We start from the raw sequence: 24504 nt of genomic DNA, 5'->3' as shown, positions 1-24504 counted from the left end.
TCAAGCAGCCGGCACTCTGGTGGGAATGTAAAGTGATACAACTTATTTAGAAAACAGTTTGGCAGTTTCTTGAGAAGTTAAAACGTACACCATGCTACCGCATCATTCTATTTCTAGATGTTTATCTGAGAGAAATGAAAACCCATGTCCACATAAAAAGTTGTACAGAAATTCTCCGAGCAACTTTATATGTGAGAGCCAAACTCTGAAAACAATCCGAATGTCCATCAGTGGGTGAGTGCATAAATAAATTGCGGTGTATTCACAATGGAATACTACTCAGCAATAAAAAAGGAATAAACTATTAAATTTTAAAAAATTTTAGATTTACTCTTTATTGAGGTAATATTGGTTTGCAGCATTATTTAAGTTTCATGTAGACAACATTCTATTGCTACTTCTGTATACCCTACAGTGTGCTCACTACCAAAAATTTACTTTCCATCCACTGCCATATAGTTGATCCCCTTTACTCTTTTCACCGTCCCCCTGCCCCTCCCCCTCTGGTAACCGCTACTCTGTATATATGTGTTTGTTTTTGTTTGGTTTGATCATTTATTTTGTTTTTTGTTTTTGTTCATTTTTTTATATTTCGCGTATGAGTGAAATCATACAGTATTTGTCTTTCTCTGTCTGACTTGTTTCACTCAGCACAATACCCTCAAGGTTCATCCATGTTTTTGCAAATGGCAAGATTTCATCTTTTTTATGGCCGAGTAGTATTCTTGTATATATTTACCATATCTTCTTTAGCCACTCAACTGTTGCTGGGCACTTAGGGTGTTTCCATATCTTGGCTGTTGTAAGTAAAGAACATAAGAGTGTATATATCTTTTTGAATTAGTGTTTTTGTATTCTTTGTATCAATATCAAGAAGTGGGATAGCTGGATCAAATGGTAGTTCTAGTCTTAATTTTTGGAAGGAATCTCCATACTGTTTTCCATAGTGACTGCACCAGTTTGCATTCCCATCAACGGTGTAGGAGGGCTTGCTTTTCTGCACATTCTCACCAACACTTGTTATTTCTTGCCTTTTTGACAATAGCCAAGGAATGAACTATTGGTACATGCTATGACATGGATGAATCTCTAAATAATTATTCTGAGGGAAATAAGCCTAACAAAAAATAGAATATTATAAGATTCCATTTATATAACATTTTAGAAAATGCAAACTACTCTCTAAAGGCAAGGGATAGTGAGAGGGGATGAATTACGAAGGGTCACAAGGAAACTTTCGGGAGGTGATGGAAATGTTCATGATCTTGAATGTGGTGATGAAATCACAGATACATTCATGTCCAAATTCACCACTTTAAATATGTGCAGCTTATTGTACCCCAATTATACTTCAGTAAAGCTGATGAAAGAGTTATGCCGAGAAGTTTAGCATAACCTAGCAGGTAATACGTATTTACTGTGGGTTCTTGTGCAAAAATTTATTCAGAAACATAATCTCGATGGCTATATGCACAGTGGATTGAGTGAGAAGATGGGATTTCCTTTGGAAAATCACACTTAATAACAGAATTGCCAGTAAACTAACCTCTGTTCGCAAACAGGGTATCCTGGGACTCAGGGAAAATATTCCAGTGTTTAAGTGGGTCTTTGTTAAAGAGATCATCTATGAGAAGTTACTTTAGGAAGGAGACATCCCGATGGAAACCCGGCCCTGTCTTCCAGAGACAGGGACCCCGATGCTCTAGGGACAGCACGTTTGGGGGCAAAGAACCTGTCCTCATTCCCAAGATGTCCTCTTGTCCTGGGCACGATGCTCCTATGATATTGTGAATCTCAGTGCGTCACTGCTGGGCAGTGGGACCAGCCATGGAGGTGAGACCCCCAGTGGGCTCTTCACTCAGGAAGGTTCCTCGAACCCCGAGATGTGCTGGAGAGCTGGGTGTAAACAGGTCCACTAGGGTTCGAGGCATGGAGAGGGGCTGGGACACCATAGCTGCCTGGCTTGGCGGTCACACCTGCTCTTTCTCTGCGTTCAGGTGGAACACCGCGCCTTGCTGTCGACCTTGCAGCTGTTGTACACTGTGGGGTACTCCCTCTCCATCGTCTCCCTCTTCCTGGCTCTCACCCTCCTCTTGTTTCTTCGGTGAGTGGAACTTCTGCTGTCACGTGTTCAGACAGGTACCCAGGCATGTGCTCGTTGGCTCCCTTTCGAATGCAGGAGACTGGGCTGGATGATTTCATGGCTCCTCAGAGCTGGAAGGGATCCGAGAGATCCATCCCATTTTGTAGGCAAAGGAAAGGGATCTCAGAGGTCCAGCGAAAGACACTGAGTCACCCCAGGTCGCAAAGCACAGCTAGGACTGGAATCTGGGACTCCTAACTCTGCTTTTGCCTCTTTTGGATTAGATGACCTCTGCCCAGCCCTGGTCTAAATTCCTAGTTACACCCATTACTACCACAGCCCCTTCTCACCACAGCTCTACCAGATGCATTATTTTTATGGACGAGATTAAGAAACTTCCCCAAAACGAATTAGTGAGTGGGAGAGCTGGGGTTTTAATCCAGGGCCCTCGGACTCCAATTAGCCATCAATCATTTGAGTGCTTCCTTGGTGCCAGGCACCGTTCTAAGCACATTACATGCATCAAGTCATTTAAGTCTCTTTCTAATCAGAATTAAGATGAACTCTAATCCTAGGAGATTAGCCTTATTATTACCCCATTTTATAAGGGAGTTGACTGAAATATGGAGAGATGACGTGACTTGCTCACAATCACACAGCTGGCAAGTGATGGAGCCAGGATCACACCGGGCGGTCCAGAGCCTGAGCATTTTCACTCCCTTCTACTGTCTTTCAGAATCCAAAACCTGAATGCATTTTACGAAATCACGTTTTTAGAAACGACCGGAGTGAGATATTTATAGACCCCCTAGGGAGCCCTCCAAGGCTGTCTCCTGGTCTTGGTCCATTCAGGAACATCACGGAGTGTAATGTGGCAGAATGAGCGTTCGACGCAGATGTGGAGACCTGGATGGGGACCCTGGAGACCTGGATGCTGATTCCAGAGCAGCTCCCACCTGGGCTCTGCGAGGCCCAGGGCTGGCCCCACCTGATCCCTCAATCCCATGGTGTTCTTGAGGTCCTAGAGCGGAGAGCGGAGTCATGACCACTTACCCCACTGGGAGAACAATGATTGAACAATAGGAGAGAATTCCGCAGCCTGTGCCCTCTGCTATCTGTGACCTCCTCCACTCGCCTTCCCAAAGTCCCAGAACCAGGCCAGGAGAAAATAACTGCCTGGCCCTGGAGGAAGTAACTTTAGCAGAGCCTGGGTCGACCACGTGTCCATTTTGTCTCTGGCTCTGGGCCCAGTCTAGGGCGAAGGATGCATAAATAGTAAAACACAAAGACCCGCTCAAATCTTTTTGGAAACTAAAAAAGTAATAATAGCTCTAAAGCAAGGCAGGACTGGATGGACATATGCTGCACAGGGGCATAGGCAGGGCTCTGAGAGCACAGTGATGGAAAAGGTCCTTTCGCTAGAGAGACCGAGGATGCAGTTTTACATCAGCCGGCACAGGAGGCCCCAGCTGGGTGAGGGAGGTCACGAGAGCTGATATTTTCCAGGCACTTAAGTGCCAGGTACTGTGTGCGCACTTTTCACCCATTAACTGGTTGAATCCTCCTGCAGCCCTTTGTGGTGAGTGCCCTTGTTCTTACAGGGAGTAGAGTCTCGGAGAGCCATATATTGACCTCAGAGTTTCTGGGTCTAAATCTCAGCTCTGCCGCTTACTGCTCTGGGACTTTGGACTTAAGCTTTCTGCCTCAATTCCCCCGTTTGTAATGTTGGGAGCTGTAAGGAGTAAGGATACCCATAAGTACCGACAGACAAATAGCTTGGAACATAGCCTGGCATGTTGAGCATTCTATAGATGATAGCTGTTATTCTCTCCATCTTACACATGAGGAAAATGAGTCACAGAGAGAAAAGATCCTTTACGCCAGCTATGCAGCTCTGGAGACTACACTCTGAACCTGTGCCCTTCAGTGACAGATACACAGGTTTCAGGCACACACCTGTTGGTCTGAGCCATTCTTTTCTGAGGGAAGACACTCGGTTTTCTCCTTGCACAGAAAACTCCACTGCACACGCAACTATATCCACATGAACTTGTTTGCCTCTTTCATCCTGAGAGCCCTGGCTGTGCTGGTGAAAGACGTCATCTTCTACAACTCGTACTCTAAGAGGCCCGACAGTGAGAAAGAGTGGATGTCCTACGTGTCAGAGGTATGTCCTTCCTTACCGTTGGCCTCGACCTGGTGCATCAATACTGGGAACTGCAAGAAGGCGAGGCTGGGGAGGAGAAGAGAGAGAGAAAGCGGTGTCAGTCTCTCTGGTTAGAGATGCATCACCTAACTTTAAAAAAAAACTCAACCTCCCGAGAATGGGGCAGGTAAAGGAAATCAGTAGCGGAAAATTTCACTGAGAGGCTGCTTTATACCCAATGGGTGGAAAATTTCTTCACCTGTAGACAAAAGAAATGGACCAGATCAACCTTTTAAAATTATTACTGTGTTTTACAGCAGTAAAGCATTTCTACATATGTTGAGATGGTTTTTCCTTTATCCTGTTAATAATGAATGCAGTAACCTGTCAAACTACCTTGCACTCCTGGAAGAAATCCAACTAGGTCCTGATATAGTCATCTCTCTCCCCTCCTGCTGGACTGTTGGCTAACACTGTGTTTTGTTCAGCAGTTCCTCATCTACATTCAGGAGTAATTTTCTTTTCTTGTACAGGCATACCTTGGAGATACTGTGGTTTGGTTCCGGACCACTATAGTAAAGCAAATATCGCAATAAGGCAACTCACATGAATTTTTTGGTTTCCCAGTGCATATAAAAGTTATGCGTACACTATACTATAGTATGTTAAGTGTGCAATAGCATTGTGTCTAAAAGAATAATGTACATACCTTAATTTAAAAATACTTCATTGCTAAAAAATGCTAACCATCATCTGACAGCATGGGGTTGCCACAAACCTTCAGTTTGTAAAAAACACAGTATCTGAGCAGCCCAATAAGGCGAAGTACAATATACGAGGTATGTTTGTACTGCCTTTATCAGGTTTTGTCAGGTACTGCCTTTATCAGCATAAAGTTTATGCTGACTTCTCAAGACAAATTATCTCTTTCTCACTTCTCTGGAAGAATTTGTTTAAGATGGGTATTATTTCTTCCTTAAATGTTTGATAGATTACCCTAGTGAAGCCATTTGGGCCCAGAGTTTCCTTTATTGCAAGGCTTTTAATTATGGATTAATTAGGACTATTACATTGAGATTTTCTGTTTCTTCTGGTGTCAGCTGTAGTAATGTGTTTTTCTAGGAATTTGTCTACTTCATCTAGCTTTTCAAATTTATTGGCATATTGTTAATATTCCCTTAAGATCTTTTTAAGGTCTGTTACATCTATCGTGGTATTCCTTTTTTCGTTCCTGATATTATTTGTACCCTCACTCTCTTTTCTCCCCCCTTGATAATCCTTGCTAAAGTTTCTCAATTTTACTGGACTTTTCAAAGAACAAACTTTTGGCATTGTTGATTCTCTTTATTTTATGTCCTCTATTTCATTGATTTCTGCTATTATCTTTATTATTTCCTCCCACGTACTTTCTTTGGCTTTATTTTGCTGTTCTTTTTCTAACATTTTTGACATATTTAAGGTAAGTGACTTTCAGCCTTTTTCTTTCTTAATAAATGCATTTGAGTTTGTAAATTTCATTCTAGTTGTAAAATTTATCCTAGCTGCATGCCCCAAGTTTTTTTGTTTTTTTTTAAATAATGGAGACATTCATTTGGATTTTCCTACAGGATGGTAGTTATTATTAGTAGCTCACACTTATGTTTTTTTTTTTAAATTTATTTATTTATGTATTTATTTTTGCTGTGTTGGGTCTTCGTTTCTGTGCGAGGGCTTTCTCTAGTTGCGGCGAGCGGGGACCACTCTTCATCGCGGTGCGCGGGCCTCTCACTATCGCGGCCTCTCTTGTTGCGGAGCACAGGCTCCAGACGCGCAGGCTCAGTAGTTGTGGCTCACGGGCCTAGTCGCTCCGCGGCATGTGGGATCTTCCCAGACCAGGGCTCGAACCCGTGTCCCCTGCATTGGCAGGCAGATTCTCAACCACTGCGCCACCAGGGAAGCCCATGCCCCAAGTTTTGATATGCAGTATTCTCCATACATTCAGTTCAGGAATAATTTCTAATTTCTATTATCATTTCTTTTTTGATTCATGAATTATTTAGAAGTCTATGTCCTCATTTCTAGTTATATGAAGATTTTTAAATTATTGGTACCTTGCTTAACTGAACTGAGAAGACATACCTTTCAGTGCTTTCTTTTTTTAATTTTTAAAAAATTTTTTCAGTGCTTTCTTTATGGAAATTGCTGATGATGAATTCTCCTTGTCTTTGTCTAAAAGTGTCTAGGATGTCAAGAAGCTGGGCTTTAAAACCTACATGAAGCCCCCATATTTTTATATCGTTGCCACCCTCTCTGAGATGGTCAGCAAGGGTTTGGGAGAGAGGGAAGCTCAGAGGGAGGGGCTGTGCATGTGGGGGCCCTTCTCCACCCTGGGGGGGTCCAGATGCTGAGGGAGCCTGGACTCACGCCCATGTGCTGTGTCCTCTGCAGGTGTCCACTTCCTGCCGCTCGGCCCAGGTTCTCCTGCACTACTTCGTGGGTGCCAATTACTCATGGCTGCTGGTTGAAGGCCTTTACCTCCACACGCTCCTGGAGCCCATCGTGCTTTCGGAAAGGCGGCTGTGGCCCAGATACCTGCTGGTGGGTTGGGGTGAGTGACCTGAACCCCCAGCCGCTTCTCCTGGGGACCTTTCAGAACGTGGGAGCCCAATAGAGCTTTTGGTTGGAGTTAGGGACCAACGGGAGGGAGGTTTTTGGGACAGATAACCCCTCAATCACAAGAGACTCTGAAAAGAGGGGTGTGTGTGTGCGAGTGTGCACGCACTCCCATGCACACGTGTACACGCATGTAGACATAAGTGCTGTAGACCCAATGCACACGTTCGAAACTTGGGAAGGTTTTGGTAGACTCAGATGACATTCCTCCTACCCTGTCCCCAACTGTATTCATCTACTAGGGCTGCCATAACAAAATACCATAGTCTCTGTGGCTTGAAACACAGATGTTTATTTCTGGAGGCTGGGAACTGTGAGATCACAGTGCCAGGATGGTTGAGTTCTGATGAAGGTCCTCTTCCTGGCTTGCAGACAGCTGCCTTCTTGCTGTAGCCTCACATCATGGCGGGGGGAGAGAGAGCGAGAGAGAGAAAGAGAGCTCTCTGGTCTCCTCTTATATGGACACTAATCCTATCACAATGACCACCCCCTACACACACCTCATCTAAACCTAATTACCTCCAAAGGTCTCATCTCCAAATGTCATCACGTTGGGGGTTAGGGCTTCAACATATGAATTTGGAGGCGACACAAACATTCAGTCCATGTGCCAACTAAGTCTCCAGGATGAGGTCTGGAACCCCTGTTGCCACAAACTCTTGGGGAAGTTGAGGCTGCGGCATTCAGAGGGCATAACTTTGGCCGGTGATTCAGGCGGTTTGATAATTGTCTTTGGATTTACTCTAAGCTGCTCTGTGGCATGTGGCAAGTCTGTCCTCCTCTCTGCTTCCTGGTTTCTCAATCAACGGCCCTGTGCCACTGTAGCCCTCTCCAGCTCTCACTGTCCCCAGTTCTATGATGTTTGGGGTTTTATAAGTTTCAACCAGTTGTGCTTGGCCCATCAGGGTAGTGTAGGCAGTAGGCAAGTGTGGCCAGCCAGCCCTTGACTCCATTTCCGTGTTTTCTCCCAGCCTTCCCGGTGCTCTTCGTGGTACCCTGGAGCGTCGCCCGTGCTCAGCTGGAGAACACAGGGTAGGTAATTCACCTCTTTTTACATTTCCATGAGCTCGCCATTCCCAGATAGGCCCCAATATACGGAAATATACTATTTTCCCAAAGAGAATATCCACTCCCTTCCATTTTGGCCATCTAGAATATACTTAAGTGTGTAGATAAAAGAATCAAATACCTTTCTTGTAGAAACTAGTCTATTAATTTAGTTACACATGCAAATAAGCACAAAATCAGCACAAATTAGTACAAAAATTGGCTGCTTAGGTTAGCAGCGACCCTGGGTATATACAAATATAGGTACAAGAATGGTTATGGCATTCACAGTGGGGGAAAAAAGGCAAAACCAATCAAACAAAAAAAAAAAACCCTGAACATCCATCAACAGGGGAATCATCAAACAAATTGTGGCATACCTATATAGTGGACTATTACAAAACTACTGAAAAAACAAGTTAGTTCTGTACCTTTTGGCTTTTAGAGACTAAACCTCAACAGCGTGTCGTTAAGCTTGTTGCTGAATAATGTGTGTCAGTAATTCCATTTCTTTCCCTCCAAATAGTTACCACCAAAAATCCCCTACACAGACATACCTTGGAGATATTGTGGGTTCAGTTCAGGCCACCACAATAAAGTGACTATCTCAATAAAGCGAGTCACGTGAATGTTTTGGTTTCCCAGTACATGTGAAAGCTATGTTTACACTATACTGTGTATTTGTTAAATATTTGTTAACTATTTGTTAAATAGTAAGACTTGAAAGTAGCAATTACTCCTTGATCCGTGGGCTACTGTATACTATGAAGTGTGCTGTAGCATTATGTCTTAAAAAAAATCTTGATTAAAAATACTTTATTGCTAAAAAAAATGCTAACCGTCATCTGAGGCTTCAGTGAGTCGTAATCTTTCTGCTGGTGGAGGGTCTGGATGGCTGCTGACTGATCAGAGCGGTGGTTGCTACAGGTTGGAGGGTCTGCAGCAATTTCTTAAAATAAGACAAAATGACGACGTTTGCCACATCTATTTTTCCTTTTATGAACGATTTCTCTGTAGCATGCACGCTATTTGATGGCATCTTATCCACAGAAGAACTTCTTTCAAGATTGGAGTCAATCCTTTCAAACCCTGCTGCTGCTTTATCAACTTATTTGATGTAATCTTCTAAATCCTTTGTTGTCTTTCCAACAATCTTCACAACGTCTTCACCAGGAGTAGATTCCATCTCAGAAAACCACTTCCTTTGCTCATCCATAAGAAGCAACTCCTCATCGGTTTAGTTTTATGATGAGATGGCAGCAATTCAGTCACACCTTCAGGATCCAGTTCTAATTCTAGCTCTCTTGCTATTTCCACCACATTTGCAGTTAGTTCATCCATTGAAGTCTTGAACCCCTCAAAGTCATCCATCAAGGTTGGAATCAACTTCTTCCACAGTCCTGTTAATGTTTCTTTTTGACCTCTTCCCATGAATCATGAATGTTCTTAATAGCGTCTAGAATGGTGAATCTTTTCCTGAAGGTTTTCAACTTACTTTACCCAGATCCATCAGAGGAGTCAGCATCTACAGCAGCTATAGCCTTACAAAATGTATTTGTTAAATAGGAAGACTTGAAAGTAACAATTACTCCTTGATCCATGGGCTACAGAATGAATGTTGTGTTAGCAGGCATGAAAACAACATTAATCTCATTGTACCTCTCCATCAGAGCTCTTGGGTCACCAGTGCATTGTCAATGAGCAGTCATATTTTTGAAAGGAACCTTTTTTTTTTCTGAGCAGTTTCTCCCAACAGTGAGCTAAAAATATTCAAGAACTGTTTGCTGCAAGAACCCTAGCTTTCAGCCAATCTCGGCTTTCGACATGCCTTCCTCACTAAGTTTAATCATTTCTAACATTTGATTTAAAATGAGGGATGTGTCACTCTTCCTTTCACTTGAACACTTAGAGGCCTTTGTAGGGTTACTAATTGGCCTAATTTCAATATTTCTGTGTCTCGGGGAATTAGGGAGGCCTGAGGAGAGGGGCAGAGATAGGGGAACGGCCGGTTGGTGGAGCAGTCAGAACACACACATTTATCAAGTTCACCATCTCATATGGGCACAGATCATGGCACCCCAAAACAATTACCATAGTAACATCAAAGATCACTGATCACAGATCGCCATAACAAATATAATAACAATGAAAAGCTTTAAAATATTGCAAGAATTAACCAAAATGTGACACAGAGACACGAAGTGAGCAAATGCCGTTGGAAGAGAGTGCCTACAGACTTGCCCGACGCACAAACGTCAAACCGATTGCACAAACCTTCAATTTGTAAAAAACGCAATATCTGCGAAGTGCAATAAAGTGAAGCACAGTAAAATGAGGTGTGCCTGTAGAATTAAGAATTCATGTTTGTATGAACACGGAGAAAAATGTGGAAGGATACACACCAAGCTATTAGCACGAAGACCACTTTCCTGGTTAAAAAAAAAAAAAAAGCCCACAGTATCAACCAAATAGGAAGGGATTTGGGCCCTCCCTCCCCCCTCCCCCCTCCCCCCCCAAGTGAGTTTTGAGTGTGAGCATCCTTCTTCCGAGGGCACAGGCCCTTTACCTTCAGCCTTGTCTCAAACGCAAGTCGTCTTTTACTGCTCGCTCTTTGCCATAGGTGCTGGGGAACCAACAGGAATAAGAATATCTGGTGGATCATCCGAGGACCCATGCTGCTTTGTGTAACGGTGAGGACCATCCCACCCACCCTCTTTCCTCTCTGAGCTCAGCAGCTGTGGAGGACCCTGTCCCCTCCCCTGCCGCCCACCAGATTCTCTGGCTCAGAGTGAACCTGGGCCAGATCCCTTGAGATGGAGACGCTGAGCTGTGAGTAGGAGCTGTTGAACGAGAAGAAGCAAGTAAGAAACTCCTCCTCGGTGTCATGTCAAGGCAGAAGTAAGTGTGCCGTATTATCCCCCCTACCCCCCAAAAAGAAACGTCTCCTTGTTCTGGTTCAGTACCTAAATCCAGGCTTACACTATAAGCCTCCTTCTCTCTGGGTTTTCGAACTATGTAGAGAAACCCGTAATCAGCTCAGTGACCTCATGTCAACCGGCTGTGATGTGCACAAACCCTGGGGATGCAGGTGCCTTCGGTCCTGGACGAGCCCGGGGAGAGCAAAGCTATGGGCTTGGATTTACCACCATCAGCAGGAGGGAGGGGAGACTAAGGAAGCGTCTTTTAGAGGAGGAAAGCATGCGATCGCTATTAACCCAAAGCTGTGATGGGGGTTCGAGTCAGGAGGTGATGCTGAGACCTTGCGGGAGAAGGCCCTTTATTCCTTAAGGCCCAGAATTTGGGGGGTGCAGAGGGACTGCTCAAGCCGGAGTCCTAAAGCTCCTTTAGATGGTAGCATGTGAGGAAGACATCTGCCCAAGAAGTTCGGGGGAGGGGCAGGGAGATAGCAGACAGTTGGAAGGATGAGCAAGATCCCAGAGGAGGCGGGAGGTCTTCCTGCCTGGACGCAGGGCCAGCAGCCCTGGGCGCCCACCAGCCAGGCGCCGCCCACTCTCTTCTCCAAGGGGTTGCCGGGCATTCCGTTTTTGCCATTTTATAGAAATAACCTGGCATTTGTGGTTTCGTGAGAGCAAAAAGGCTTATTTTTAGAGAAGAATGTCAATATTTGTCAATAATTGAAGGGCACTCTCCGCCCAGACCTGAGTGTGCCTGGGAGGGGAAGATGTTTGTAGAAAGGGCAGGAAAACCGAGAGCGTGGAGACGCTCTAAGCGGTGGCCTGGATGCTACTGGTGATGTCCCCTCCGGTCCTGCCGCACGCAGCTGAGAGCGGACGCCCAAAATGACCCCTGGCCACGCCCACTGCAGACGCGGCCTCCCGCCCTGCCTCCCCCACCCCGCCCCTCCCTTCCCCACACCCTCTCCTCTCCAGCCACGCTGCCCCGCTGCGGTCCCGGCCGCAGCTCCTGGCTGGCCACCTCCGCCTCCAATGGCCGGCTGACATTTACTGAGTGCCTCCTACATACCTGCTCTTCTAAGCGCTCTGTGCGTATGAACTCGTCTCACCTTCCCAACAAGCCCATGAGGTAGGCGCTACTATTGTTTCTTTTATTGGCGAGGATGCTGAGGACTGGTCTGAAGTCACAGAGTTAGTCAGTGGGGGCCAGATCTCGGTCCCATCGGGCGACACCAGCACCTGTAACCGCAGCATCGTGCAGCTGCCCCCAAACACTTACTGCCTCCAGCCCCCATGCCTGCAGGCCTGTGGGCTTTTCACGCGTTAGTACCTTGCTTTGGACCCTCCTCAGGTTGGAACCGCCTCCCTCCACCATCTTATCCACCTGGACACCCACCCCACAAAGTAGAGATGGTCACACCCTCCTCTGTGTCCTTCCCAGATCCTGTACCGACTTCTGCTATGACCCCAGCAATGTTTTATTGCAAGTATTTGTTTAAAGCCCGTGTGCTGTCACTATAAGCCCTGTGTTTTATTCATCTTGGCGGCCAGCCCAAGCATACGGCAGGCTCTGCAGAAACTTACTCAGTAAATGCTTGTGACCCACACTCCCGGGCCCTGGAAGGTTCTCATGAACCAGGCAGAATGAAGCAGGATGGCCTTCCCTAGGATGGGGTGCAGACTCGCTCCAGCTGGATCCCTGGTGCTTACCCTGCGTGCAGTCTTCCAGAGGCTACATCACTGGTTCTCCATCTTGGTTGCTCTTGGGATCACCTGGGTATCTTGAAAAATTCTTCTTGCACGAGATTTGTGTTTCATTGATCTCAGATGTGGCTTAGGGATTCTAAGGAGAAGCTCAGGTGTGGCCTCCTGAGTGCTTGTTCTGAATTCAGGTTCCCAGGCCCCGCCCCGGACCTGCAGAATCAGAATCTTCATTGCAACAGGATTCCTGGGCACTGGGTGCACAATAATGTTTGTGAAGCTCTGTGCCCACACACCAGCGGTTCTCACAACTGGCTGTGCATTAGAAACATCGTGGTGGCTCATACCCCAGAGGATTTCATCCGAAATTCTGGAGGTGGTACCCGGGCAGTGATTGTAATCCGTGGCCAGGGCTGGAACAATTGCTCTGGACCTCGCTGCTTGGTTGTCCATGGCTGGCTGACCTGTGTGCTGGTTTCTCCAGGTGCTTCCTAGTTCCTAGAGCCACCTTTTCTCCCGCCAGGACCAGAGAATGTGCTGTGTCTTTTCATCTTGGATGAAATGACCTTCACCTGCTGTTGCTTCTACAACTCCAGTCGTGGCCAGCTCCACAGAAATGGCCAGAATCACCTTAGCTCACAGCGGTTCCGTGCCCTCCCATCCACACCCGCTCTTCCTCCTGTTCACCCCACCGTGAATGACGTCACCATCCATCTACCAGGCACCCAAGCCGGAAACCTGGGCGCCCTCCTAGCTTCTATCTCCTGCCTCACTGCAGCCTCTAGCCAGACTTCAAGTCTTGTCAGTTCTTCCTCTGAAGGTCACTCCAAGCTTTCTCCTTCTCCTCAATCCATTGTCATTGTTCTTCTTCAGCCCCTTGGGGTTTCTCATGCAGACCTTTGCAAAAGCCTCCTATTTGGTCTCCCTTCCTCATTCCTGCCCCTGGCAATGCATCCTCTGTATTGCAGCCAGAGTGGTCTTTCTTGAGCAAAATTGGGCTATGTTTCTCTTCTACGTGTGACTTTTTAATGGCTCATTACTGCCCTTGGGCGTGGTTCCAAACTCCTTCATACGGTACTATTGTCATTCCCATCCAACCACAAGCACCCCGTGCTCCATTTATATGGAGAAATGCACAGTTCCCCCGAACCCATCCTGAAGTTCATGCCTCCTGTGCCTTTGCACACGCTGCCTCTCTGCCTGGAATGCCCACCTGATGGCCCTACATCTGCCTGGTGAACTCTTCCTCCTTGCAGACTGAACCCTTTATTAAGGCTAAGTGCATGTGCCCTTCAGCAGGGCTCTTGGGGATGGAGGGTTTTAACCCAAAGGAGTAGCTCGAATATAGGCATTTTCGTCTATATAGCGGGCCAGGGGAGGAGGGGCTTGGGGGGAGATGGAGGAGTTAGGGGTACACGAGACCTACCTCTGAGTCCCCACCGTGCTGGCAACCACCTCTGCCAACTTGTAGACCCAGATATGAGCATGGCAGCTGCGGTGGTGCCAAAGAAATGTCCCCAAGAATGGTACATCTGATCATATGCGTTCTGTATCGTCTAGGACCTGAAGAGGAGCCTTATATGGCTGGGGTCCTAAGTGCCCCACATCTGGTCACAGAATCCAAGAGGAGTTGGCTGGGTTCTTTAAAAATTTCCGACGCTTGGCGCGGAACGAGGATTTTTGTACCTTTTTCTAATCATCTTTCTGCGCACTCCCCAGTCCTCAGACCGCCCTGCTTCCTTATTGGTTATCCTGTATAAATACCCCAAGCTTCTTGCCTTGGGGAGGTGGATTTGAGATGTGTTCTCCTGTCTCCTTGCTTGGCTGCCTTGCAAATAAACCCTCTGTTCGCTGCAAAAAAAAAAAAAAAAAAAAAAAAAAAAAATCCTCCTTCAGCCCCTTTCCTGCTGGTGCACAAATCATGAACAGCCCCATCCAAATGTGATTGCCGACCCCTGTCTTCTGGGACACCTGGATGGATGGAGGTTCTGTGGTCCACCAGGCTGGTGTTTCATCCCATGGCAGTGAAGAAGCCCAGTGGTTGATGCCTTCGTATAGCCCAGTGGTTGATGCCCATTTTCTCTTGTCTGGTCTCTGGAAGACAAAAAGAACAGTGAATCAACACGCTTCTCATCACAAGCCTTCATTTCCTAGGAGACAGTCCTGGTTGAAATTAATTTACTGAAATATGTGCCTTTCCCGTGTTAGGCTTGCTTTGTAAGAAAAACGCCCGAGTTCAACAAGTCACTAAGCCAAGGACACAACGTTTTCTCTTTGTGATGAAAAACAGATATCCCATTAAATGGGATAAATTACTTGGTTACACTTAGTTTGTATTTAAGTGTTCTATTACTAAATATTTTTGGCTGGGAATCTCCATTATCCCCGTTGGCTTGTGGATTGGATGAATAGCCTCTTGCCTGAAGCTCTATCCTCTTAGCTTTGCGCATTGATTCTCCCAAGGCCAGTAAGACAAGTAATAACAGGTACGTGTTGGATTCTGCAGCTCGTGTTTCAATCTGTGGTTTAAGACAAGGACATCAGTATTGTGCTGGTTCAATGTCTGTAGAGACTTTACTCCATTAATTGTCACCCAACCACCGTCTCTATGGGCTCTTTCTCCATTGCATAGAGGCATTTTTAAGTCTTTTCAATTTTAAAAACAACTGTACCCCAAAACCTCTATGAGCCCTACAATTAAGTTGAGAGACATTATCTCCATTCCGCAGCCCTTGCCAACTACTGTTCTATCAGTCTGCTTCCTTTTGCAGTCAAGTCTCTTCAATGTGGTCTGCACTTGCTGTCTCCTGTCTCCTGCAGCTTCTCTTAAGTGAGCTCCCTGTCGCTAAGTGTGGTCTTATTTTGCCTTAAATTTACTGTAGCATTTAAACCTTTTTAAAATTCTACCCATTGTGAGCTTCCAGGAAACCACTTCCTTGTGGTTCACTCCGACTGCCCTGGCTACTCTTGCTCAGTCTCCTTTGATGTCTCCACTTCCCCTGCCTTTCCCTTCATCACAAGGGAATTCTCAGAACCCTCTTTTTCTCCCAGTGTCCGCAGCCTCCCCGGACAATCCCACCAACTCCAACGGCCCCATGCTCTGACTGGGGCCTCCTTGCTGAGGTCCAGACGTAAATATCCCACTGCCTTGGGACATCTCTTGTGTCCAAAACCACTAGATCCTCCCCTCCCCACAACGCTCTTCCTTCTCCATGGGGTCGTTCTCTTGGTGAATGGCACTACCACACATTGAGATCTACCATGAAACCTCGGGGTCATCTTTGATCTCCCATCCAGCCGGTAACAAAGGTCATCTGACTCAAACGCCTTAATAATTTCTAATCCATCTCCTCTCCATCACTGAACCACCAGGGCTGCTCTTTACGTCACCTCTCCATCATCCTCCCCAGGAACTCTGAAACCGCCTCCCGGTTGGCCTCCCTTCCTCCAGCTTTGCCTTCATTCAATCTAGTCTCCACGCTTGCTGCTAAAATGATCTTTCTGAAATGCAGACATGCAAATCTGATCAGGTCACTTGCCAGCTTGAAATCTATCATCCCTGTTTTCAGAAGAAAACCCAAACTCCTTAGTGTGACCATGAAAGGCTCTGCAGGACCTGGTCCTCCCTCCCTCTCCAGTCTCACGTCTCATAAACCCTGTTCCCATTCTCCAAGCCCTGCTTACGTTTGACCACTTGCTGTTCTGTGTTTCCAGTGGTCCATGATCTCTCACGAGGTTGCTATCTAGAGGTTGGCCAGGGCTGCAGCCATTTGAAGCCTGGGGCTGGAAGATCAGCTTCCAAGGGGCTCACACACATGCTGGCAAGTGGTGCTGGTTGTTGGTCGGAGGACTCAATCCCCCCACATGGGTCTCTCCACGGGCTGCTTGGGCGTCCTCACAACATGGTGGCTGGTTTTCCCCAGAGAGAGAGGGAGAGAGAGAGAACCAGGTGGAAGCCATCCTTTTGCGGGCCTAGCCTCAGAACTCACAGCGTCACTTCTACCATATTCTTTTCATTAGATGCAAATAACTAAACCTAGTTCACATCCCAGAGACAAAAGGCGAATTAGGCTCTGCCTTTTGAAGGGAGAAGTGTCGAAGAATCTGCAGACATATTTTAAAATTTCTACCAAAGCTGATAATCAAGGGTCGCATTTTCCCAGTTCATGACAGCTGTGGAAAGTCATCTAGAGAGTGGAGAACGTGTGCTTTCCAGTGAATTCCATGGCAGCAACAGGTCCTCAAGTTCGACACCAATAGACCTGGAGTTCTTTACAGTGGGAGGCAGTGTGGGATTCTGTTTAAGTGAAGGGAGGGTTGTAATTAGACAAATCTGAATTTAATTAATTACCAGCTCAGCCACTTACTAGCTGTGAGAGCTTGGGAATAGTACTTGTCTCCTCTGTGCCTCTGTTTTCTCATTGTATCATGGAATTAAAATAGTGTGGCTTCCTCAGAGGGTTGTTGTGAGGATTAAATAAAATAATGTATGGAAAGTTAGCCCAGTGCCTGGCATGGTAAGTACTCAGTACCTGTTAATTAAAAATAATAATGTAGAAAGAGAAATTAAGGAAACACTCCCATTGACCATTGCAACAAAAAGAATAAAATACCTAGGAATAAACCTACCTAAGGAGGCAGAAGACCTGTATGCAGAAAACTATAAGACACCGATGAAAGAAATCAAAGATGATACAAACAGATGGAGAGATATACCATGTTCTTGGATTGGAAGAATCAACATTGTGAAAATGACTATACTACCCAAAGCAATCTGCAGATTCAATGCAATCCCTATCAAATTACCAATGGCATTTTTCACAGAAGTAGAACAAAAAATTTTACAACTTGTATGGAAACACAAAAGACCCTGCATAGCCAAAGCAACCTTGAGAAAGAAAAACGGAGCTGGAGGAATCAGGCTCCCTGACTTCAGAAAGCTACAAAGCTACAGTAATCAAGACAGTATGGTACTGGCACGAAAACAGAAATATAGATAAATGGTACAGGATAGGAAGCCCAGAGATAAACCCACGCACATATGGTCACCTTATCTTTGACAAAAGGGGCAAGAATATACAATGGAGAAAACATAGCCTCTTCAATAAGTGGTGCTGGGAAAACTGGACAGCTACATGTAAAAGAATGAAATTAGAACACTTCCTAACACCATACACAAAAATAAACTAAAAATGGATGAAAGACCTAAATGTAAGGCCAGACACTATAAAACTCTTAGAGGAAAACATAGGCAGAACACTCTGTGACATAAATCGCAGCAAGATCCTTTTTGACCCACCTCCTAGAGTAATGGAAATAAAATAATAAACAAATGGGACCTAATGAAACTTAAAAGTTTTGGACCGCAAAGGAAACCATAAACAAGACGAAAAGACAAGCCTCAGAATGGGAGAAAATATTTGCAAACGAAACAACTGACAAAGGATTAATCTCCAAAATATACAAGCAGCTCATGCAGCTCAATATCAAAAAAACAACCCAATCCAAAAATAGGCAGAAGACCTAAATAGACATTTCTCCAGAGTAGACATACAGATTGCCAACAAACACATGAAAAGATGCTCAACATTACTAATCATTAGAGAAATGCAAATCAAAACCACAATGAGGGGGCTTCCCCAATGGCACAGTGGTTAAGAATCTGCTTGCCAATGCAGGGGACACGGGTTTGATCCCTGGTCTGGGAAGATCCCACATGCTGCGGAGCAACTAAGCCCGTGCGCCACAACTACTGAACCTGCGCTCTAGAGCCTGTGAGCCACAACTACTGAGCCCACGTGCCACAACTACTGAAGGCAGTGCACCTAGAGTCCATGCTCTGCAACAAGAGAAGCCACCACAATGAGAAGCCTGCGCACCGCAATGAAGAGTAGCCCCCGCTCGCCACAACTAGAGAAAGCCCGCGTGCAGCAATGAAGACCCAACACAGCCAAAAATAAAATAAATAAATAAATTAAAAAGATATAAATAAATTTATTTGAAAAAAAAAACCACAATGAGGTATCACCTCACAACGGTCAGAATGGTCATCATCAAAAAATCTACAAACGATAAATGCTGGAGAGGGTGTGGAGAAAAGAGAACCCTCCTGAACTGTTGGTGGGAATGTAAATTGTTACAGCCACTATGGAGAACAGTATGGAGGCTCCTTAAAAAACTAAAACTAGAACTACCATATGACCCAGCAATCCCACTACTGGGCGTATACCCTGAGAAAACCATAATTCAAAAAGATACATGAGGGCTTCCCTGGTGGAACAGTGGTTAAGAATCCACCTGCCAATGCAGGGGATTGGCAGGGACACGAGTTCGAGCCCTGGTCCGGGAAGATCCCACATGCTGTGGGGCAACTAAGCCCGTGCGCCACAACTACTGAGCCTGCGCTCTAGAGCCTGCAAGCCACAACTACTGAGCCCACGTGCTCCAAATACTGAAGCCCATGCGCCTAGAGCCTGTGCTCCGCAACAAGAGAAGCCACTGCAACGAGAAGACCGTGCACCACAACAAAGAGTAGCCCCTGCTCACCACAACTAGAGAAAGCCCGTGCACAGAAAGAAGACCCAATGCTGCCAAAAATAAATAAAATAAATAAATTTAAAAATATATATATATGTACCACAATGTTCACTGCAGCCCTATTTACAATAGCCAGGACATGGAAGCAACCTAAGTGTCCATCGACAGATAAATGGTTAAAGATGTGGCACATATGTACAATGGAATATTACTCAGCCATAAAAAGGAATGAAATTGAGTTATCTGTAATGAGGTGGATGGACCTAGAGTCCGTCATACAGAGTGAAGTCAGAAAGAGAAAAACAAATACTGTATGCTAACACATATATATGGAATCTAAAAAAAAGAACGGTACTGATGAACCTAGGGGCAGGGCAGGAATAAAGATGCAGACGTAGAGAACAGACTTGAGGACACGGGGAGTGGGAAGGGTAAGCTGGGACTAAGTGAGAGAGTGGCATGGGCATATATACACTACCAAATGTAAAATAGATAGCTAGTGGGAAGCAGCCGCATAGCACAGGGAGATCAGCTCGGTGCTTTGTGATCATCTAGAGGGGTGGGGTAGGGAGGGTGGGAGGGAGACGCAAGAGGGAGGGGATATGGGGATATATGTATACGTATAGCTGATTCACTTTGTTACACAGCAGAAATTAACACACCATTGTAAAGCAATTATACTCCAATAAAGACGTTAACAAAACAAATTAAAAAAATAAAAATAATAATGTAAACTTCCATTTGCCTTTCTCAGACAGCTGCTGGGTCTCCTGGAGGCAGAAGAATAAACTAGGTGGCTTTTCAGGGTCCTTTCTAGGCTCTCAGCTGAGATGGCCTTAGGGAGAGTGGGGATTTCCCTGACCACTTGCCACCTGACCAGCTGACTACCAAACTGCCCCTGATTTCCCTGGACAAGGGTCTGATGGCGGGTCCAGGGTGACCTTGATATTCCTAGCCACATGGAGTCCATCACTTACTCATATCTGTGTTTTTTTCAAGGTCAATTTCTTCATCTTCCTGAAAATTCTCAAGCTTCTCATTTCTAAGCTCAAAGCTCATCAAATGTGCTTCAGAGATTATAAATACAGGTGAGTGGCCTGAGGTCAGTACCCAAGAGCCCAAGATTATTTTTACCCCTTTTGGGTGTGCTGGCTAATGTTCCAGGAAGGGGGGAACATTGCCTCAGTATGTTTATCTCCTGACACAAGGGTGTCAGCAAGAGCCCCTCTGAAAAAGGTGTCGTGGGATCATGTAGGGCTTTTGCCAAAGACGAGGACCTTCTGAGCCCATGAAAATGAAGTCAGTGGTGAGTAGTAGAGAGCACACACATTCCCCAGCAGGACACTGTTAAAATGCTCCTAAGAATGGGTGGTTTACGGGAACAGGAAGGAGTCACATGAAGGGGAGTTTGACAGTTGCCTTCCTTCGGGAAGGAGTTGAGGCAACAGAATAAAGGATATTTTGTAACTCAGAAGAGAGTATTTGGGTATTTTTAAGACCTCGAGTAAGACAACCACAAACTTTTGGAGTCCGAGGGAATACATTCTTCACACAGTCACGCTTTCTTTGTGACTTGCCTTTGCTGCATCCCGTGTTCTGCTTTCCATGGTGACAGCGGTCCCATCGCAGAGTAAGTCAGATCATGGGTGTTTATGGAGCTCTGCATTGCTGTCAATCAAATGATGAATGAGTGAGAGAGAAAGGGCTCCCTCCCACCTTTCCCAGTTACTCTGCTTTCTGTAGGATGTGTGCACTTCCTGGGGACAGAGGGTTTTAACCCAGAGTTCCTCTCCCATGGTAGAGATCTTAGTCCTTGTGGCAGGGGCGGAGGTGTGAGTGAGGGTGGCTCTACCTCAGCTTCTCCCTCTCTAAGGCCAGAACGGGCCCCGAGCCAGGTGTGCTGGGAGGGTAGTTTTTCCATTTATCTGACAAACATTTAATGAATGTCTAAAATGCGCTTGGCACTGTGCTTCAAAAGAAAGGTAAATAGGATGGGGACCCCATCTGTGAGGAGCACACATTCTAACTCGCCAAGGGCCGGGATGTGGGTGTGGAACGTGAGTCCGGGGGGCTGATGCTGGCGTTGACCCCAGACTGACCTTGGGCAAGTTGCTTGGCCTCCCCGGGTCTGCTTTCTGGTATGTCACGTGGGGGCGTCACCCCAGAGCCATCCTCTGCCTGCGATGAGGATTAAAGGAGGTCCTAGTTACACCTCTCCCAATCTAATCAGGTGTGGTGAGTGGTATTTGCCCCGGGTGTCCAGACCCCAAATCCTATCAACCTAACCCCCACCACCCCTGGGAGTTCCAGAAGGGTAAACACACACCGTTCAGGACCAGGCAAATATGTACGGTATTGGCTCTAATATTGCGCAACCTGCCCCTGGCCCTGGGACACTTGGGCTGGCCTGGACCACACAGAGCTACGCCGTCTTTCTCGGCGCCTCTGGCCGAGCCTCCGAGTGGCTGACAGCCTCTCTGGCCCTTTTCCCAAGGCTCAGCCTCCCACCACCCTGTGAGGATGGAGGTCCAGGGCCAAGAGCAGGGCTTCTCCCACCTACGCTGCCTGGGTCCATTTAGGGAGGGAATCCTCTCACTAACCAGGCACAGGGGAAACCCAGGCACCGTGGAAACCCAACAGAGGACAGCACTCCCGGGAGACAGAAACGGGGCAGACGAATGCCAAGGCACCTCTTTCCACACAGACTGAGAGCCTAAACCCTGCCAGTTTGTGCCTCCAAAGCCCACCATGTACTGCTGGGGCCACCCCGAGCTTCAGACCCACAGTGGCCCCTACGATAGTTTTCCATCCTGGCTATTTTAAGCATCACCAGACAGCCGGCCAAAAGCCCTGATTTGTGAGCTCTTCTACTGGATATTTGATTCAGTAACTGAGGGATGGAGCCCCGCACAGGGACTTCTTACAGGAGAGTTCCTAGAAGATTCTGATACACAGCCAGAGTCGGGGCACCACAGGACCAGATGTTCTAGTGAAACAGTGCATGGAGTTTTCTGGTCAGACCATGGCAAATGTGTTTCTAAGCAGCCTTGACATCACCTTTTCCAGGCTCTTCTCTAGAGTTATCCAAGACGGTGGCTCTCACACTTTTTAAAAAAAATAATTAATTAATTAATTAATTAATTAATTTTTGACTGAGTTGGGTCTTTGTCGCTGCGCACAGGCTTTCTCTAGTTGCGGCGAGCAGGGGCTACTCTTCGTTGTGGTGTGCGGGCTTCTCATTGCGGTGGCTTCTCTTGCTAAGGAGCATGGGCTCTAGGCACGGGACTTCAGTAGTTGTGGCACACGGGCTCAGTAGTTGTGGCTTGCGGGCTCTAGAGCGCAGGTTCAGTAGTTGCGGCGCACGGGCTTAGTTGCTCCATGGCATGTGGGATCTTCCCGGACCAGGGCTTGAACCCGTGTCCCCTGCATTGGCAGGCAGATTCTTAACCACTGCGCCACCAGGGAAGTCCCTCTCACACTTTTCTGATCACGTGTCTCTATTAGTAAAGAATGATGTCACTCATCATGTATATACATGGTCTACTGAACTACTACATACCCGATACACCAAAATAAAGAAAATTATAAAGGATCGATAAAAACCTAACATACACAGAACTTCTATTATCCTCTCTTATTATATATTCTTCCAACGCCAAATGGATTTCCTTGTACAGCCCTGAAGTGTGCACACCCAATTAGGAGGCAATTATCTCAGGAAGTGTAAATCAAGATACTGGGGAGACCTTCATGGCTGAGAGGTGATTCAGGACAGCTATTCTGGGGAGAGACAGAGTAACCCTGCCTGGCATAAACGATCTGTCTGGAAACTTCCCCATCCTTACTCAAGGTAAAAGCTTGAAAAGAGGAACCTGGGTGCCTGCCTACCTGGAGGCCTCCCAGCGTGAGACACCTCACCTTGGCGAGCTTGATATCTACCACCTGGGGACTGTCCCGGGGAGACTTTGGCTGAGAGTGGCCCAAGTGGCTGAGACTTTGGAGGGCTAAGTCTAACTGAACTCACAAGAGACTGATATACAAACCAGACTATACAATTATCCATTCTTAGAATCTGTGAAAAGTGGGAGTGGGACCTTCCTGCTAGCGCCTGCACCCCTCGTAAAGTTGACACCAGAAGATCCAGAAATCCCAAGCGGTCACCAGAATGCTGCTTGGTGATCACGTCATCAAAGTAAAGTGGTTGGTGTTGAAGGATCACTGACGGTGGCCTGAGAAACCACCACTGCCCTGTGGTGCACCCGTCCCTGTGAGAGGGAGGTTCATTCCCCAGAGTCTCCACCCATAGGGCCGGATGAGTACTGAGAACTTCCTGCTTCTTTGTGACTTTTCCTGCCATTTTGGTTGGCCATCTGCTTTCTGTTTATTCTTGCTCCATGCAGAGTGCAATACAATTGATGAGTGTATGCTTATTAATTAGCGAAAAGTCAGGGCTCTGTCTCTTAGGACACACCCAGGCCACCTTATTTTACTCTCTGGGCCAGGGAATCCTACAGCGTCAAGAAGCACATTTGCCCATCTCTCTGTCACAGCAGTGCTAACTTCCTCATTTCTAAGTTCTGGGAAGGCTGCTTCCCGTCACCCCAGCGGGTCATGAGCACCCCCAGCTCACACTGCCCTCCTCCACGTTGAAAGGTTCTCCTCTTCCACATCCCCTTCCATTAGGGCCCCCTGCTAGGGTAAGGAGGAAGGGGCAATGGGGCCCAAATGCATTTTGTCCTAACTGGTAGGAACAGCCCAGCCTACAACTCTCCCAGATTTTGAAAACTTTCAGAATGTAGTTCTCAGGATTTGCACACCCCCTCCCCCAACCCCGCTGCCCAGGAGTATATTTTAGGAAAGTTTAAATTAAACACACTTAGACCTTTCCAAAGAGGCAAGTTGCTAGGAGCCGGAGAACCTTTTGTAGTCCTAGCCCTCATCCCCCGGCTTCTACCATTCAAGAAGGAAACTGTAACCAGCCCAGCTGCCTGCCTGGTCTGGACAGGGACCGCTGAGCCAGGCCTGGAGGAAGAGCAACGTCCCCGGATTGTGGACAGACATCAGTGGCCCCTCAGCTTGGAGGGAGCTCTCTGTCCTTTGTGGTTCCCAGCATGGAGGTGGCTCTCTCCTCCTAGAGAAACGATCTTAACTTTCCGCGTGATGCGTGGGGCAGAACTCTTAAGGAACCTATAAAGGAGAATCCTTTCTTAACATGCTAAGCCCCAGACCCCTTTCTGAAAGCACTTTCAGAAAAATGTCACACATGGAAGGAAAATAATCCAAGTCACTGAGGTTGTGAGCAACTTGAGGACAGGGACAGATTCTTTAAAAACGGCGATAGCTACATGCTATTGATTGCACGTCATGTATCGGGTACCGTTTATTCTGAGGGTTGGCCCCATGTTATTTAATCCTGACAATGA

The 24504-nt window shown here is 46.5% G+C and overlaps 1 protein-coding gene across 1 annotated transcript in view; it reads left to right on the top strand.

Annotated features, from left to right (window-relative positions):
- The first annotated feature begins 1827 nt into the window (after window positions 1-1827).
- Window positions 1828-24504, top strand: part of GLP2R (glucagon like peptide 2 receptor) — a 33190-nt gene continuing 10513 nt past the window's right edge. Inside the window, exons 1-7 of the mRNA XM_057536176.1 lie at window positions 1828-1833; window positions 1920-2104; window positions 4097-4250; window positions 6657-6816; window positions 7853-7913; window positions 10549-10618; window positions 20081-20169. Coding sequence (XP_057392159.1) covers window positions 1828-1833; window positions 1920-2104; window positions 4097-4250; window positions 6657-6816; window positions 7853-7913; window positions 10549-10618; window positions 20081-20169 — 725 coding nt within the window. The remainder of the gene's footprint in view (window positions 1834-1919; window positions 2105-4096; window positions 4251-6656; window positions 6817-7852; window positions 7914-10548; window positions 10619-20080; window positions 20170-24504) is intronic.

This window comes from Balaenoptera acutorostrata, chromosome 20 (assembly GCF_949987535.1).
Source record: "Balaenoptera acutorostrata chromosome 20, mBalAcu1.1, whole genome shotgun sequence".
In the NCBI taxonomy this organism is placed as follows: domain Eukaryota; kingdom Metazoa; phylum Chordata; class Mammalia; order Artiodactyla; family Balaenopteridae; genus Balaenoptera; species Balaenoptera acutorostrata.
Note: the sequence above shows the minus strand (reverse complement) of the source record. Positions and strands in the feature narration are given on the sequence as shown.